The sequence below is a fragment of the Narcine bancroftii genome, chromosome 4, assembly GCF_036971445.1.
Source record: "Narcine bancroftii isolate sNarBan1 chromosome 4, sNarBan1.hap1, whole genome shotgun sequence".
NCBI lineage: Eukaryota > Metazoa > Chordata > Chondrichthyes > Torpediniformes > Narcinidae > Narcine > Narcine bancroftii.
This window is the reverse complement of record NC_091472.1, coordinates 200,693,151-200,708,465: the sequence shown is the minus strand read 5'-3', so window position 1 is coordinate 200,708,465 and position 15,315 is coordinate 200,693,151. Positions and strand designations below refer to the sequence as shown.

The 15,315-nt window shown below is 46.2% G+C and overlaps 1 protein-coding gene across 7 annotated transcripts in view; it reads right to left on the bottom strand.

The window, feature by feature from the left end:
- The window catches only part of LOC138761450 (uncharacterized), a 108,902-nt gene that overhangs the window by 37,850 nt on the left and 55,737 nt on the right, over positions 1-15,315 (bottom strand). For 5 of the 7 annotated variants that reach the window (XM_069933625.1, XM_069933622.1, XM_069933623.1 and 2 more), the window contains exon 2: positions 8,270-8,969. The exons of the other annotated variants lie outside the window; for them this stretch is intronic. In XM_069933625.1, coding sequence (XP_069789726.1) covers positions 8,270-8,881 — 612 coding nt within the window. In that variant the 5' untranslated portion in view covers positions 8,882-8,969. The remainder of the gene's footprint in view (positions 1-8,269; positions 8,970-15,315) is intronic. 7 annotated transcript variants of the gene reach the window in all.

Here is a 15,315-nt window from a genome sequence, read left to right as displayed (position 1 = left end):
TTTCTCCCCCCCCCCCTTTCCTCCCAAACCACCCCCCCACCCCCCCTCTAACGAGGATCTTGAGGAGTATAAAAATTGCAAGAAAAACCTCAAGAAATCAGGAAGACTAAAAGAAGGCACAAGGTTGCTTTGCCAGTCAATGTGAAGGAAAATCCTAAAGATTTCTATAGGTATATTAAGAGCAAAAGGATAGTAAGGGACAAAATTGGGCCCCTTGAAGATCACAGTGGTTGGCTCTGTATGGAACCAAGAGATGGGAGAGATCTTAAATGTTTTTTTTCTATCAGTATTCACTCAGGAAACTGGCAGAGTCTTGGAAAGTAAGGAAAACAAACAATGAGGTCATGGACTCAGAGAAGCACATGCTTGCTGTCTTAAAGCAAATAAGCCTGGATAAGTCCCCAGGGCCTGACAAGATATTCTCTTTTGCCTTGAGGGAGACGAGTTTCAAAATTGCGTGGCCTCTGGCAGAGATATTTAAAATGTCCTTGGCCACAGGTGTGGTGCCAGAAGATTGGAGGGTAGCCCACGTTGTTCTATGGTTTAAAAAAAAGGCTCCAAAAGTAACCCTGGAAATTATAGACCAGTGAGCCTGATGCCAGTAGTTAAATTATTGGAAGCTGTTCTAAGAGATCGGATGACAATTATTTGGATTGCCAAGGAATGATTAGGGATAGTCAATATGTCTGTGTGTGTGGCTGGTCATGTTTAACCAATCTTATAGTTTTTCTGAGGGGGTTACCAGGAAGGTTGACAAAGGAAAGGCTATGGATGATGTTTACAATGGACTTTAGTCAGGCCTTTGATACATTCCACATGGGATGTTAGTCAGGAAGGTTCAGACGCTCGGTATTCAGGAAGGTGTAGTGAACTGGATTTGACAATAGCTGGATGGCAGTAGAGAGGTAGTGGTGGATGATTACTTTAGAGGTGTGATTAAAGGTGTGCCTCAGGGATTAGTGCCAGCACCATTGTTGTTTGTCATCTACATCAATGATCTGGATGATCATGTAATAAATTGGATCAGCAAGTTTGCAGATGGCTCAAAGGTTGGAGGTGTTGTGGACAGAGAAGAAGGTTTTCAAAGTTTGCGGAGGGATCTGGACCAGCTGCAAAAATGGGCTGAAAAACGGCAGATAGAATTTAGTGCAGACAAGTGTGAGGTGTTGCATCTTGGAAGGACATACACGGTGAATGGTCGGGCACTGCGGAGTATGGTCGAACAGAGGGATCTGGGAATAGATACATAATTCCCTGAAAGTGGTGTCACAGATGGATAGGGTTGTAAAGAGTGCTTTTGGCACATTGGCCTTCATAAATCAAAGAATGTTATGTTAAAGTTTGTATAAGACTTTGGTGAGGCCAAATTTGGAGTATTGTGCACAGTTTTGGTCACTTAATTATAAGACAGATAGAAAGAGTGCAGAGAAGATTTACTAGGATGTTGCCTGGACTTCTGGAATGGAGTTACAGGGAAAGGTTAAGCAGGTTAGGACTTTATTCCCTGAAGCATAAAAGAATGAGAGGAGAATTGAAAGAGATATTTAAAAATCATGAGGGGGATAGACCGAGAAAATATAGGTAGGCTTTTTCCACTAAGGGTAGGAGATACAAACCAGATGACATTGATTAAGAGTGAAAGGGGAACAGTACATGGAGAACATGATGGGGAACTTCTTCTCAGAGTGGTGTGAGTGTGGAACAAGCTTCCAGCTGAAGTGGTGAATGCAGGCTCAATTTCAGAATCAGAATTTATTGTCTGGAAATTCTGTGTTTTTTGCAGCATCATAGTGCAAACATACATATTATAACCATCTTAAGATACTATAAAAAAAAGTTATGGTGCATGAAAAATGAGGCGGTGTCTTTGGTTCATTGATTATTCAGGAATCTGATGGGAGTGGGGAAGAAGCTGTCCCTGTGCCACTGGATGCTTGCCTTCAGGCTTCTGTACATTTTCCCCCTGATAGTAGCAGAATGAAGAGGGCATGGCCTGGGTGGTGGGGTATTTGAGGACAGAGGCTGCTTTTTTAAGACACCACCTCATGTAGATGTCCTCAATGGAGTGAAGTCTGGTGCCTGCGATATCTCAGGCCAAGTTAACAACCCTCTGGAATTTATTCTTGGCAGTGATGCAACCAGCCAGAATACTCTCCAGGGTACACCTGTGGAGGTTTTCTTGGTGGCAAGAACAGGAAGACAGATTACTGTATGAATGGTGTCAAGTTAGGAAAAGGGGAAGTACAACAAGATCTAGGTGTCCATTTCCATCAGTCACTGAAAGTAAGCATGCAGGTAGAGCAGGCAGTGAAGAAAGCTAATGGTGTATTGGCCTTCATAACAAGAGGAGTTAAGTAAAGGAGCAAAGAGATCCTTCTGCAGTTGTACAGGACCCTGGTGAGACCACACCTGGAGTATTGTGTGCAGTTTTGGTCTCCAATTTTGAGGAAGGTCATTCTTGCTGTTGAGGGAGTGCAGTGTAGGTGCATAAGATTGGTTCTTGGAATGCAAGGACTGTCACATGTTGAAAGAGTGGAGCGACTGGGCTTGTTTACACTGGAAGTTGCAAGGATGAGAGGGAACCTGACTGAAACATATAATATGAGATTGAACGCATTAGAGGCAGGAAACATGTTCCCAATGTTAGGGAAGTCCAGAACCAGAGACCACAGTTTAAGGCCATTTAGAACGGAGTTGAGGAAAACATTTTTCACCCAGAGAGTTGTGGATCTGTGGAATGCTCTGCCTCAGAAGGCAGTGGAGGCCAATTCTCTGGATGCTATCAAGAAAGTTAGAGCTCCTAAAGATAATGGAGTCAGGGGATATGGGGAGAAGGCAGGAACAGGGTATTGATTGTGGATGATCAGCTATGATCACAGTGAATGGCAATGTTGGCTCGAAGGGCCAAATGGCCTGCTCCTGCACCTATTTACTAGAGTCTTTGGTGAGATACCAAATCTCCTCAGACACCTCAATAAAGGATAGCTGCTGGTGAGCCTTCTTTGTGATTGCATCAACATGGAGGCTCCAGGATACATCCTCAGAAATGTTGACACCCAGGAATTTGAAGTTCTTGACCCTCTAAACTACTGGGTCCTCGATGAGGATTGGGTTGTGTTCCCCTAACTTTCTCCTGAAGTCCACAATTATCTCTGTGGTTTTGCTAACGCTGAACGCAAGGTTGTTAGTGTGACACCACTCAACAAGCCGCTCTATCTCCCTCCTGTAAGCCGTTAGTGATTCCACCGACAACTGTGATGTCATCAGCAAACTAGAACATACTCGAGATTTACGACGTGCATCTCAGAGACGATCAACCTCTGTACGTGAAACAAGCACAGGGGATACAAGAAACAGAATGCGGCCTGACAAGCATGCTCTGCCACTCAATAAATTCGTGGTTGATCGAGGTCTGTGAACTCAGCTCCATCTACCGGTCTTTTTTCCATAATCCCAAATTCCTCTTCTGTGCAAAAATCTACTTATCTGAGTCTTAAGTACATTTAATAAGGCAGGCTCCATTGCTTCCTTGAGCAGAGAATTCCACAGATTCACCACTCGGAGATGCAGTTCCTCCTCAGCTCTGTTGTAAATGTACCTCACAAATCTTGAGGTTATATCCCTGATTTGAGTCTCCCCTACATGTGGAAACAACTTTCTTGCCTCCATTTTATCTACTTCTTTCAAGATTTTGTATGTTTTGAGAAAGTCCCTTCCCAACCATCATCACTGGAACTAACCTGGTGAACCTCCTCTGTACCGCCTTCAAGGCCAGTATCTTTCCTCAAGTCAGGAGACCAGAACTGCACACAGTGCTCCAGGTGCAGTCTCACCAGTACTTTGTACAGTTGCAGCAGAACCTTCCTGCTCCCAAATTCAACCCCTCCAGAAATGAAGGACAACACCCCATTTGGCCTTACTGACTTACCTGCTACACCTGCAAACCCACCTTTTGCAATTCATGTACAAGCACTTCTAAGTCCCTCTGCACAACAGCATGCTGCAATCTTTCAAAATGGTCTCACATTTACAAACATTGTACTCCATCTGCCAGACCCTCACCAACCCACTGAACCCAACAACCCCCATGTACTCTCTGCATCATTTGCTTTTACACTCAATTTAGTGTTATCTGCAAACTTTGATATGCTAGACCCAGTCCTCACTTCCAAATTGTTAATATACATCGTGCACAGTTGCGGGCCCAGTACCAACTTCTGTGGCACTCTGCTCACCGATGTCTGCCAATCAAAGTACCACCCATTTGGATCAGTGAAGGGCTCTGAGGCTGAAGAAATCACAGGCGGCGGGGTGTTGGTGACTCTAGGCAAGGACCCCACGTAGGCTGTAGGCGAATGTGGTCAAAGGACTCGCACCACACGAGACCAGTCAATTATCACAAACAACTCTGCTATAACCCTGTGCCATTTCTTTCAAGCAAAGGTGACAAAAAGGGGTCTGGCCAAAACAAAAATCAGCTTTGCAAGGGGAAGATACTCCTTCTAAACCTTGAAAAGCAAATCCTAAGAAGGGACAAATCTGAAAACCCAAGGTTCTACCTAGATATTGAAGAGTAGTGTCCAGGAGTGGCAGGAAGCTCAAGGACTTGTGTAAATGAGGCAGGTCAAACTGTACAGGAGTTCACTGTAGAGGATGGGGGAGTGCCAAGTACCTGAGGCTTATACAGTTATGCAGCACGATATACAAGCCCTTCTGTCCCACAACTCCCACCACCCAAATACACCCATTAGAATGGGGAAGGAAACCAGAGCACCCAGTGGGACCCCACCCAGTCATGGGTAGAACATACAAACTCCTTACCGCCAGCGCTGGATTCATACCCAGAGTCACTGGTGCTGTAACAGCGTAATGGTGACCACTTAACTCTCTGGACAATGGGATATTAGGAATTATAATGAAGTGACAGAATATGGATGCTCTTGTGCGCAGAGTGGGGGGAAACTGCAGAACCTCCTGCTTCTGACAAAGGTTCATCAACCTGAAGCCATCTGCAACAACCCTTTCAATGGATATGGCCTGATTCAACAAGTATTTCCAGCACTTTCTCCTTTTCCTTCACTTTCATTGCCGGCTTCATTTTGTTTTGAACGGCAAAACTGACACAGTCATAACCAGCACTCAGGGAAAGAGTACATGGCTTCATCTCAGATGGAGTGCACACTCCGATAAGATGCATTGGTCAGAGAGGTTCATCAGAATGACACTAAGACACGGGATTAAAGAGATTACCAAACTGGCCTCAAAGACTCCACTTTAGTAAGTTAATTAAAAAGCCATCTGTAGAACTTGCATGGTGGATTGACAGAACAAAGAACTCTACAGCAAATAAAGTGCTAAACCCACTCTACTCCATACTCTATATTTTTCTATGCATCTCTTAAATATCCCCAATGTTTCAGCCTCCACCACTATCCTCGGCAAGGCATTCCAGGCAGCCACAACTCTCTGTGTAAAAGACTTACCCCTGATGTCTCCCCTAAACATCCCTCCCATCACTTTGTACAGATGTCCTGTAGTGTTTGCTGATCTTGGCCTGGGAAACAGGCGCTGGCTGTCCACCCTACCTATGCCGCTCAAACTTATTGACCTCTATCAAGATTCCTCTCATCCTTCTACACTCCAAAGAGAAAAGTCCCAGCTCTGCTAACCTTGCCTTATAAAACTTATTTTCAAATCCAGGCAACATCCTGGTAAATCTCCTCTGCACCCTCTCAATAACTTCCACATCCTTCTTATAATGAGGTGACCAGAACTGAACACAATACTCAAGTGTGGTCTCACCAGAGATTTGTAGAGTTACAACATGACCTCCCTACTCTTGAATTCAGTCCCCCTATTAATGAAACCCAGCATCTATAGCCTTTTTAAATATCCTATCGACCTGTTTGATGTGACCTTGAGGGATGTATGGATTTGAACTGCAAGGTTGCTCTGTTCATCCACACTGTTAAACCAACCATTAACCCTGTAGCCTTCTTGTTGGTCCTTCCCAAATGCATCACCTCACACTTATCCAGAGTGCACTCCATCTGCCACTTTTCTGCCCAACTCTGCATTCTGTCTATATCCTCTGATCTTAGAAGGAGAGCAGGGACTCGGGAATAAAATTAGGAGGCACATTTCATGGACAAAGGTTGTTCAAATTACATCTTCTGTTCATCCTGAAGGCTGTAGGTGCAAGTCAAAACCAGAGCACAGCGCAATTCAATTGGGTGCTGGTATACTGGGCAAAGATAATAAATCTAAGAGATAGAGCACAGTAATAACATCAGACCAACACTATTTCGAGTTGTTCACATTCAACGTTCATTCCCATTTTCTATAGGCAGTGATCGGAGAAAAGAGAAGGGCCTAACTTTAATTAGGAGTTCCCCCAGTAAAGGAATTGGAGAGCAAGAAATCTCTGAAAATTTTTCTTTATGCAGCCTGATCAGATCCTGCTTTTTATGCTGAATCCATGTCCTCACCTTTCAGGAGGTCAGCTTTTGTGCTAAAGGATACTGGTGGAGCCAAAAGGCAGCGAGCACTGGCTGAGAGAACTCAGTCCGTGGTCTATGGCCTCCCAGATATAAAAAGCTGAAAGATTGGCATGGCCAAGGACCCACTGTTTTTAATCACTGCACCTTGTATAGTGCCGGAGAAACTCAGTAAGTTACGCAACATCTGTAGGAAAGGTGGCACGGTTAGCACAGTGGAGAGCATCAGGCTATTACAACACCAGCACCCGGGTTTGAATCTGGCGCTGCATGTAAAGAGTTTGTACGTTCTCCCCATGACCTGAGTGGGTTTCTTCCAGGTGCTCTGGTTTCCTCCCACATTTCAAAGACATATAGGTTAATTTGGCAGTGCAGGCTAGTGGGCTGGAAAGGCCTGTAACCATGCTGCATCTGTAAATTTTAATTTATTAAATTTTAGACATACAGCACGGTAACAGGCCCTTTCGGCCCGTGAGACCGTGCTGCTAAATTACACCCAATTAACCTACAACTCCTGGTACATTTCAAATATTGAGATTAAACTGGAGCCCCCGGGAAAACCCACACGGACACGGGGAGAATAGACAAACTCCTTACAGATAGCGCTGGATTCAATCCCCAGTTCCGATAGCTGGCGCTGCAACAGCATTGCTCTAACCACTAAGCTAACTGTGCCTTTAAAATATTAAAGGGAAACTGACACTTTGGGCCTGGTCTCTTCATCAGATGCAATAAAAAACAGGCAGGCACCAGAATGGGGGGGAATGGGAGAAGAGGGAGGTAGAAGAAGGGGTAAAAGCACGAGCTAACAGGCAAGGTGGGAAGGAAGAAGAGAGCTACCCTCTGCTTTCCCTTCTCAGCTTCATGAGAACTGGATATCAGAATCAAGATTCGAGAGGATGCTGAGGGCAAGAAGGGTTCCCAAAGGGTCCCGGGCACTGAAGGCTTCCTCATGGTGTCAGAGGTTTGGATCTGGGCTTGGGTTGCCGATGGTTTGAACTGAACTAGGGTCTTGGGTTGCCGATGGTTTGAACTGAACTAGGGTCTTGGGTGGCTGCTGCAGCAGCACTGGGGGCGAATCCACGGACACTCAGTGACTCTTTCTCTGACTGTAATGCTAATGGAGATCTTTGTCTCCTTATGGCAGACTACAGGCAATTTCATGTAACAGGATATTTCTGTTTTATTACATGACAATAGAGCACTACAGCACAGAAAACAGGCCATTCGGCCCTTTAGTCTGTGCCGAAACATCATTCCGCTAGTCCCACTGTCCTGCACCCATTCCATAACCCTCCAGATCTCTCCATCCATGTATCTATCCAATTTATTCTTGAAACATAAGCGTGAGCCCGCATTTATTACTCGTTCCATATTCACACCAGTCCAAATGAAGAGATTCTCTCTAATGGTCCCCCAAAACCTTTCTCCTTTCACCCTAAAGCCATAATTGCTTGCATTTTCTCTCCCCACCCAAGTGGAAAGAGCCTACTCACATTTACTCTCTATAATAGTATCTGATCTCTCTCTCTCTCTAGCCTCCCACCTGTGTCCACCTCTTACCTAGGCTCCTCCCACCATCTTTTTATTCAGACATCTCTCTGCTTTTCTTAGACGTGACACAGGTCAGGTCTCAGGCCTGAAGCATTGGTTTACCTTTACTCCCTCTGGATGCTGTGTGACCTGCTGAGTTTCTCCAGTATGTTTGTGCATTGCACTTGACCCCAGACTTTCTGATTTAAATCTCACCACAGCTGGAGTGCGGTTCTCACCTGGTGACTGCCTGGGCTCACAAATGAATGGGGCTCACTCCGCTGGGCCATAGAGTAGCTCCTGCCTACAGCCTTTGCTCTCTTCCTCGGCTCCAATCCGACATCCCAGGACAACTTTCCACTTGCTCGCTTCCTGCGACTAACACTGGGCTCAGACCTTCCTTCGCCATCGGCCAGAAGCTCGCTCTCCCTGGGTCTGCTGCTCCGTCGCTTGCTCTCGATACCTGGTGATCCAGCCAGTCCCAGGTTTGCTACCTTGCGGTAGTTCAGTTTCCGGACTGCCCTCCCACTGGTTTTGAGATAGCAGGTTTGGGTCTGGGGCACTGTGCTGTGCGACTTGCTCTGGGCCGACGACCTGCTCAGTCTCTTGTTCGGAAGCTCCTGCACCAAGAGACGGGGGGCACCCTCAGACATGGACAGGTGTTGGTCCCCCACTCCCTGGGATGGTGGGGCAGCTTGCAGCTGGGACGGCCTGCTCTGGACAGGCCCTCTGGTCACCCTCCTGCTTCGAAGTCTGATGCATAGCTCTTGGGCCAGGAGAAAGGAGGCAGCGTCAGACGTTGGAAGTTGCTGTGCCCTGCTCACACCTCCACCTACAATGGCTGAAAGCATGTTGCTGAGCACGCACTGTGGGGACGGGGACAGGAATGTGAGAGGGGGGCTTGTAGACGTTTTAGGCACTCATTTAACACAGGATCACCTATAAAAAAAAACAAAAAAAAAAACAGAACTGTAGAACGCCTCAAAATGCTTCCTAATTCTATTCTTAAGCACTCTTTAAAAAAAACTTGTATACTCACCGAGAGATGGTCAGAACTAAAGCAGGTAACCCCTGCCTAGACTGGGCTACTCCACTGAAGAAGGGTCAGGACTATGGTTCTGCCTCAGTGTCCCTGGTTTTGAGCCTAACCTCTGAGGCAGACAGCACTGAGTTTGTATGTGCACCCTGAGACTGCATGGTTTCTGTCTGGGCACCCTCCAATTGGATGGCATTAAACCTCCAGTTTCTGTTAGACCCCCCCCTCTTTCCCTATGTCTCTTCTACCCCAGCACTGGGTTCAGAGCCAAACCTCTCCTTCCCCCAATCAATTCTCATCTTACCTCTCTCCTGGTGTCCTCTCCATATCCAATTAACACCTTATGTCTGTCGGTTTGTACTCCTTCCCCTGCCCTTTTCCTTTCATTCAAATACCTGCCTGCTCTTTACTCGAACCTGAAGGGCTCAGGCCAGAAAAATCACATTGAATTCTTGTAGGGAAATACAGCAGAGAGCGAGTTGGCACATCAGATAGAGTAAAAAATTTTTAAAAAATACCAGCCGGGCAGTGTCTTGGTTTCCACAGAAGCTGCCTGACTTGCTGCATTATGTACAGCACTATATTTTTTTTTAAAGTTCAGACTTCCAGCGCCTGCTATTTTTCCCCCATTCCCCTTCTCAGGTCATCAACCTTTTTACCTGGTGTTACTGATGGATAGGTGTACAAGGAGAGCTTTTGGCATTTTGGCCTTCAATAAATTAAAGCATTGGAGTTGGGATGTTATGAAGTTGCACAAGACTTTGGTGAGGCCAAATTTAGACTAGAGTGTCCAGTTATGTTCACCTAACTACAGGAAAGACTGAAAGAGTGCAGAGAAAATTTACAAGGATGTTGCTGGAACTTGAGGAGCTGAGTTACAGGGAAAAGTTAAACAGGTTAGGACTTCATTCACTGGAGCGCCAGAGAATGAGGGGAGATTTGATAGAGGTATACAAAATTATGAGTTCAGATAAATGCAAGCAGGCATTTTCCAGAGGTTGCGTGAGACAAGAACTAGAGCACATGGGTTAAGGGTGAAAGGTGAGATCCTGACAGGCACTTCCTTAAGCAGAGAGTGGTGAGAGTATGGAACGAGCTGCCAGCTGAAGTGGTGGATGCAGGCTCCATTTTGATACTTAAATGGATAGCTATGTGAATGGAAAGGGGTACGGAGGGCTATGGGCCGGGTGCAGGTCATCTGGACTTGGCAGAATGATAATTTAGTACGTACTAGATGGGACAAAGGGCTTGGTCCTATGCTGTAGTGATCTACGGTTCTAAAAGTTTCTGATAAGTTTACCACTGTAAAAATGAATGCCAATCTCTGAAATTGTAGCCTAACCTGCCAACTATCAAATTAGAACAGAGAGTAACAAGGTGAAAAATTAAAGTCTACAGATGCTACAATTGTTGTAAAAACACAAAAATGTTAGGAGCACTCGGCAGGTCTCACAGCATCCAGGTGAGGTAAAAATATACTGTACAGTATAGCCAATGTTTTGGGCATGAACCCTTCTTCAAGGTATGGAGGAGAACTTCTTCAGGGTAGGCATCACAGTGGAGCTTGAAGGAGGACACAGTCCCCTCTTCAAGCTCCTATGGATGTTATGAGACCTGCTGAGTTCGTCCAGCATTTCTGTGTTTTTAGATCAGAAACACACACACACCTAAAAACTCATTACACACAACACACACTGCTGAAACACAATCTCCCTCTTATGCAAAGTGGCACAAAAGCCTCCAGAGCACCAAGTTAATCCTCACTTTATCCTCGGTTATAGAACAATGAAGACCAGTCAGATTTTAAACCACTTTATCTTACATGAAAATCAATTCTACAAAGTTCTGCAAATCCAAATAGTGCAAATGAACCCTGCTTCAAACCGGCTGCTTACTTAGAGTATGAAAGGACATTCATCACCATCCACCTGAAAGGCAGAATTTGTCAAAGACAAGTAGCAGCAGTCATTTCAGTGAACTAGCTTCAGACAGCAAGACCAAACACTGCTAGCTTCCATCTTTGCTAATATAGCTCATCGCTTTCCTATTCACATACCTGTCTAAATGTTTTGCAATTGTATACATCTCTACCACCCTCACGCAGCTTATTCCAATTACTTACAGGTGGTGGGGGGTGGAAAGGCCCTACTCTTTTAAATCTTTCCCCTCTAACCTCAAATCCATGCACTCCCCTATCCTGGGGGGAAAAAAAGATAAACTATTTAACCTCATCTATGCACCTTGATTTTATTAACCTCTAAATGTACCTCCTCCTCATCCTTCAATACTTCAGGGAGGAGAGTCCGAGCCTATTCAGCCTTTCGTTGTAATTCAACCCTGCCACTCCAGTAACCCGGTCATATATCTTTTCTGGGTCTCTTAATTCCTATGTCCAAGTGCCCAGAATGGTTCACAAAACACAAAGTTCTGTACCGTTGTAACACGAGGCCTCAATTGCTGACACAAAGGAGACTGGAGGTGCACGTTTGAGCTCCTACAGCAGATTGTGTATGGCTTCTATTCCACTCCTCGACCATGCAAAACACCTTCAACACCCTGCCTCCCAGGGTTCTATGCATTGATACCCCCAGGTCTCTGTTCTACAACACTCTACAGGTCCCCACTATTCACCATGCAAGTCTTTCCTTAGACCCATACATTGATCTTCCAGCACCGTGAGAAGCCAGTGAGGGAATGTTGCCGACTTACTCGGTGCAGCTGACGGGTGGGGGAAACGCACTGAGGCTCAGTGCAGCCGATGGGGCAGGGGGACGGGGGGGACGCACCGAGGCTCACTATAGCCAACACAGGGGATGCACTGAGGCTCGGCGTAGCCAATGCAAGGGCTTTCTGGAGAAAGACCGCAGTCGAGTCCTCCTATTACCAGGCATCAAGGGGCTGAGACTGGAGGGGAAGCCCCTCAAACAACAGGGGGGGGGGGGTGGGGGGAGTTACAACAACCAGCCACATTTCTATGTCACAGATTAGAGGATTAACATTATAATGTTCAATAATAGAATGAACACGACACCAAGGATATGAAAAGATTTTGCAGTTTTCCATTTTAGTTTTATTGAATGAAGTTTACTTTTGAAAAAAATCTATCTAGGTGCAATACTTTATGCGTGAGGTGCAAATCCAAGGCAAAAGGTCTTATTCTCAGGGTAGAGGAGTCTAAAACTAGAGGGAAAAGAAGTTCAGACCAAGGGCTGTCACACACTCCTCGGGTGATAACCCTTTGATTCCTGGAAATATCTTTCTGAACCTCTCCTGAACTCTCTTCAATGTCAGGACATCTTTTCTTAAACAAGAAGCCCAAAACTGTTCACAATACAGGCAGTCCCCGGGTTACGAACATCCAATTTACGCACTTACCAACAGACTACTCGCAGCTTCACTGGTTCATCGGCTCAAGGAAGGAGGAAGCTGCTGGCTGCTGTTGCCCGATGATTCATAGTTAAAGTGTTTCCCCAAGTAAATGTCAGAGAGATTTCAGAGCAGAGAGCGATAGGGCTTCGTCATTAGTGAAGAGAATGGAAGCAGCGTGGATCACGGAGCAGCAGGCGGGAGCATTTAGCCTGCCTGGGATTGACTGCAGCGTTCGGCCGTAACCACCGGACATGAATAAACCAATCTCCGTTAAAGTGCGGCCTCCTTCAACATCAGCTGGATGTCAGCTGCCAGCATCTGGCATTCTAATTCTGCCAGCCTTAGGAGGGGTGCTGAAATCATGCAGGACTTCTCCCTCCGCAGGACCCTACATTGGTTTGCCATTTAAAGCTGGCGTAGCCTGTGTGATGTCAAGTACATGAATGTAGAAGGACCATGAATATGCCCTATCTACCACATTGGGGCAAACAAATAAAGCTGTTCAAAAATTGCCTACATGAATTTGCTACGGATCTTAAAATACCTATACCACACATGTCAAACTCTGGCCCGCGGGCCAAATTTGGCCCGCGATATAATTATATTTGGCCCGCAAGATCATTTCAAAAATGTATTAGAGGTGGCCCGCCCTGCAGCGAGAGCCGATGCTGTTTTTTGGTAATCTCACCCCCACCATCCTCCCCCTTCATTGCACATCCTTCCCCATTGTAACACGAGAAATTGTAACACGAGAAGTCTGTCGATGTCATCAGCCGGCAAGCCAGTTGGAAGGCTCCCCGCACAACCAGTCACTTCTCCCACCTGTCGAGCGGTGCGGCGGATGGGCGAGCGCCTGTGATTTCCTGTCGGCGCGACGGACAGGGCAGGCTGCGCACGGCCCCTGGGTAGCGCGAGCCCCGCGTGACTGGCACCGGACAGCCCTTCCACAGCATGAGCGCACTTCTCCCAGTCGCCACGGCCTTCAGCGCTTGCACCCGTGCAGACCCCAGGGACGGCTGGTTTGGCCCTGCACGTGAAGAGAGAGATGGTGGCTGTCCACAAAGGCTGATCGGCAGCGCGCTAGGCCTGAGTGGGTGGGTAAGCAGGGGTGGGCAGAGGGTGTAGGTGAGGAGTAATGGGCAGGGGAAGTTATGGTGGTGCGAGGGGCAGTTAGAGGGAGGGATGAGTAGAAGGAGGGGTGGATAGGGAAGAGGTAAAAGGGGAGGGGCAGGGCGAGTAGGGGAGGGGTGATTAGAGGGTGAGAGACGGGTAGAGGGAGGAACAGGTTGAGGGGAGAGGCAGTAGAGGGGCTTGTATAGGATGGGGTGGGTAGAGGCAGAGCGAGTGGAGTGAGGGGTGAGTAGAGGTTGGGTAAAGGACTGGTCAGGTAGAGGGATGGTGGGTCGAGGCCTAGAGCCTGAGGAGTGAGCAGGAAATGCTGAGTCCTGATGCAGGCCAAAATGGACACAGCCTGTGAATGCTGACTACATCTCCACAGGGACCAAACAGGTTTCCCTCAGGTCAAGCAAAGGGTGAACTTGAGCTACCTACTCCTGACCTGTAACATTATTCTCCTAAAGTTATATCCTAAAGTTTAACATTACATATGTTGAAAGAAGAGAAAACATGCAGATGTTGTTGAAAATTTTCAATAAATATTTAGTTTGGCCCTCTACTTAGTCCAAGTTTTTAATTTTGGCCCTCCGTGAATTTGAGTTTGACACCCCTGACCTATACTATAGACTAAGACAAGCATTTGACTAACTGACACTAAGAACCGCATGAACCTGGTTCCGATTTACCTACAAATTTGACTTAAAGTTAGACATAGGAACAGATCTCGCTTGTAACCCAGGAACTATCTGTACTCCAAGTGAGGTCTCACCAGTGCCTTAGAAATCCTATACATCACATCCATCCTCTTGTATTCTATTCTGCTTGAAATGAATGCCAATGTTGCATTTTCTTTCCTCACCCCCTCAGGTAGCCTTGCAAACCACTGTCATCTGATCCCTGAAGTACACCACTCGTCACCACCCTCCAATCTGAATAATAACCTTCCACTATCACCAGGACAATTTTGAATTCAATGGCCCAGCTCACCCTGAATCCCATGTGATTTGACCTTCTGGAGAATCTCATTAAAGGCAACAAATTATTTGAAAGCAAGGGAAGTTTGTTTTCCTCCTATCGTCACGGGCATTAAACAGAGAGCAATCTAAGAACAGCCATTCACAACAGGGGTCCTACAATCCTGATGGGAGACATAGCATATTTAAGTGAAAGTGAAAGCCTTGTTTTTTTTTAACCTCACGTAACTGTATTTTTGTGTCGTTGGTGGGAGAAAAGTACAGAAGAAACCAAAACTTGACTGCTTCACAGGGATGGGGGCCCAGAAATTTGGAGCAGAGTCCTTGGAGGGCCATAGCCAAAAAAAGGGCTGACAATGGCTAGTCTAGACACTGGGTGAAACACAGAGCAAGAGTCAGTCTCGCTGAAGCTATGCTTGGGGATAGTATCAGGAGAATAAACTTCACCTGTTTGAGTAACCGAGTAACAAAACAAACCAACAAAAGATCTAAGAAATTTTTGCCATTTTTAAAAAAGTCACTTTTGGTACGTGAGCCTCCAGGGATTCACCACCTTCCCTGAACAGCCCGAGAGGACTCGCTTGCTGGTTGGTGGTGGGCAGACTTCTGGAGCCACATTCCTGGCAGTAGGAATTTCAGGATTTTAATCCTGCGAAGGAAAACAGTAAAATTTTGAGAATTCTGCACTGGCAGATTTTCTGGATTATTGGGGAATAGGACAGCAGCCAAGACGTTACATCTTAATTTAAAAAGTACCCCATATTATAATAAAGTGCATCAATGACCCCAA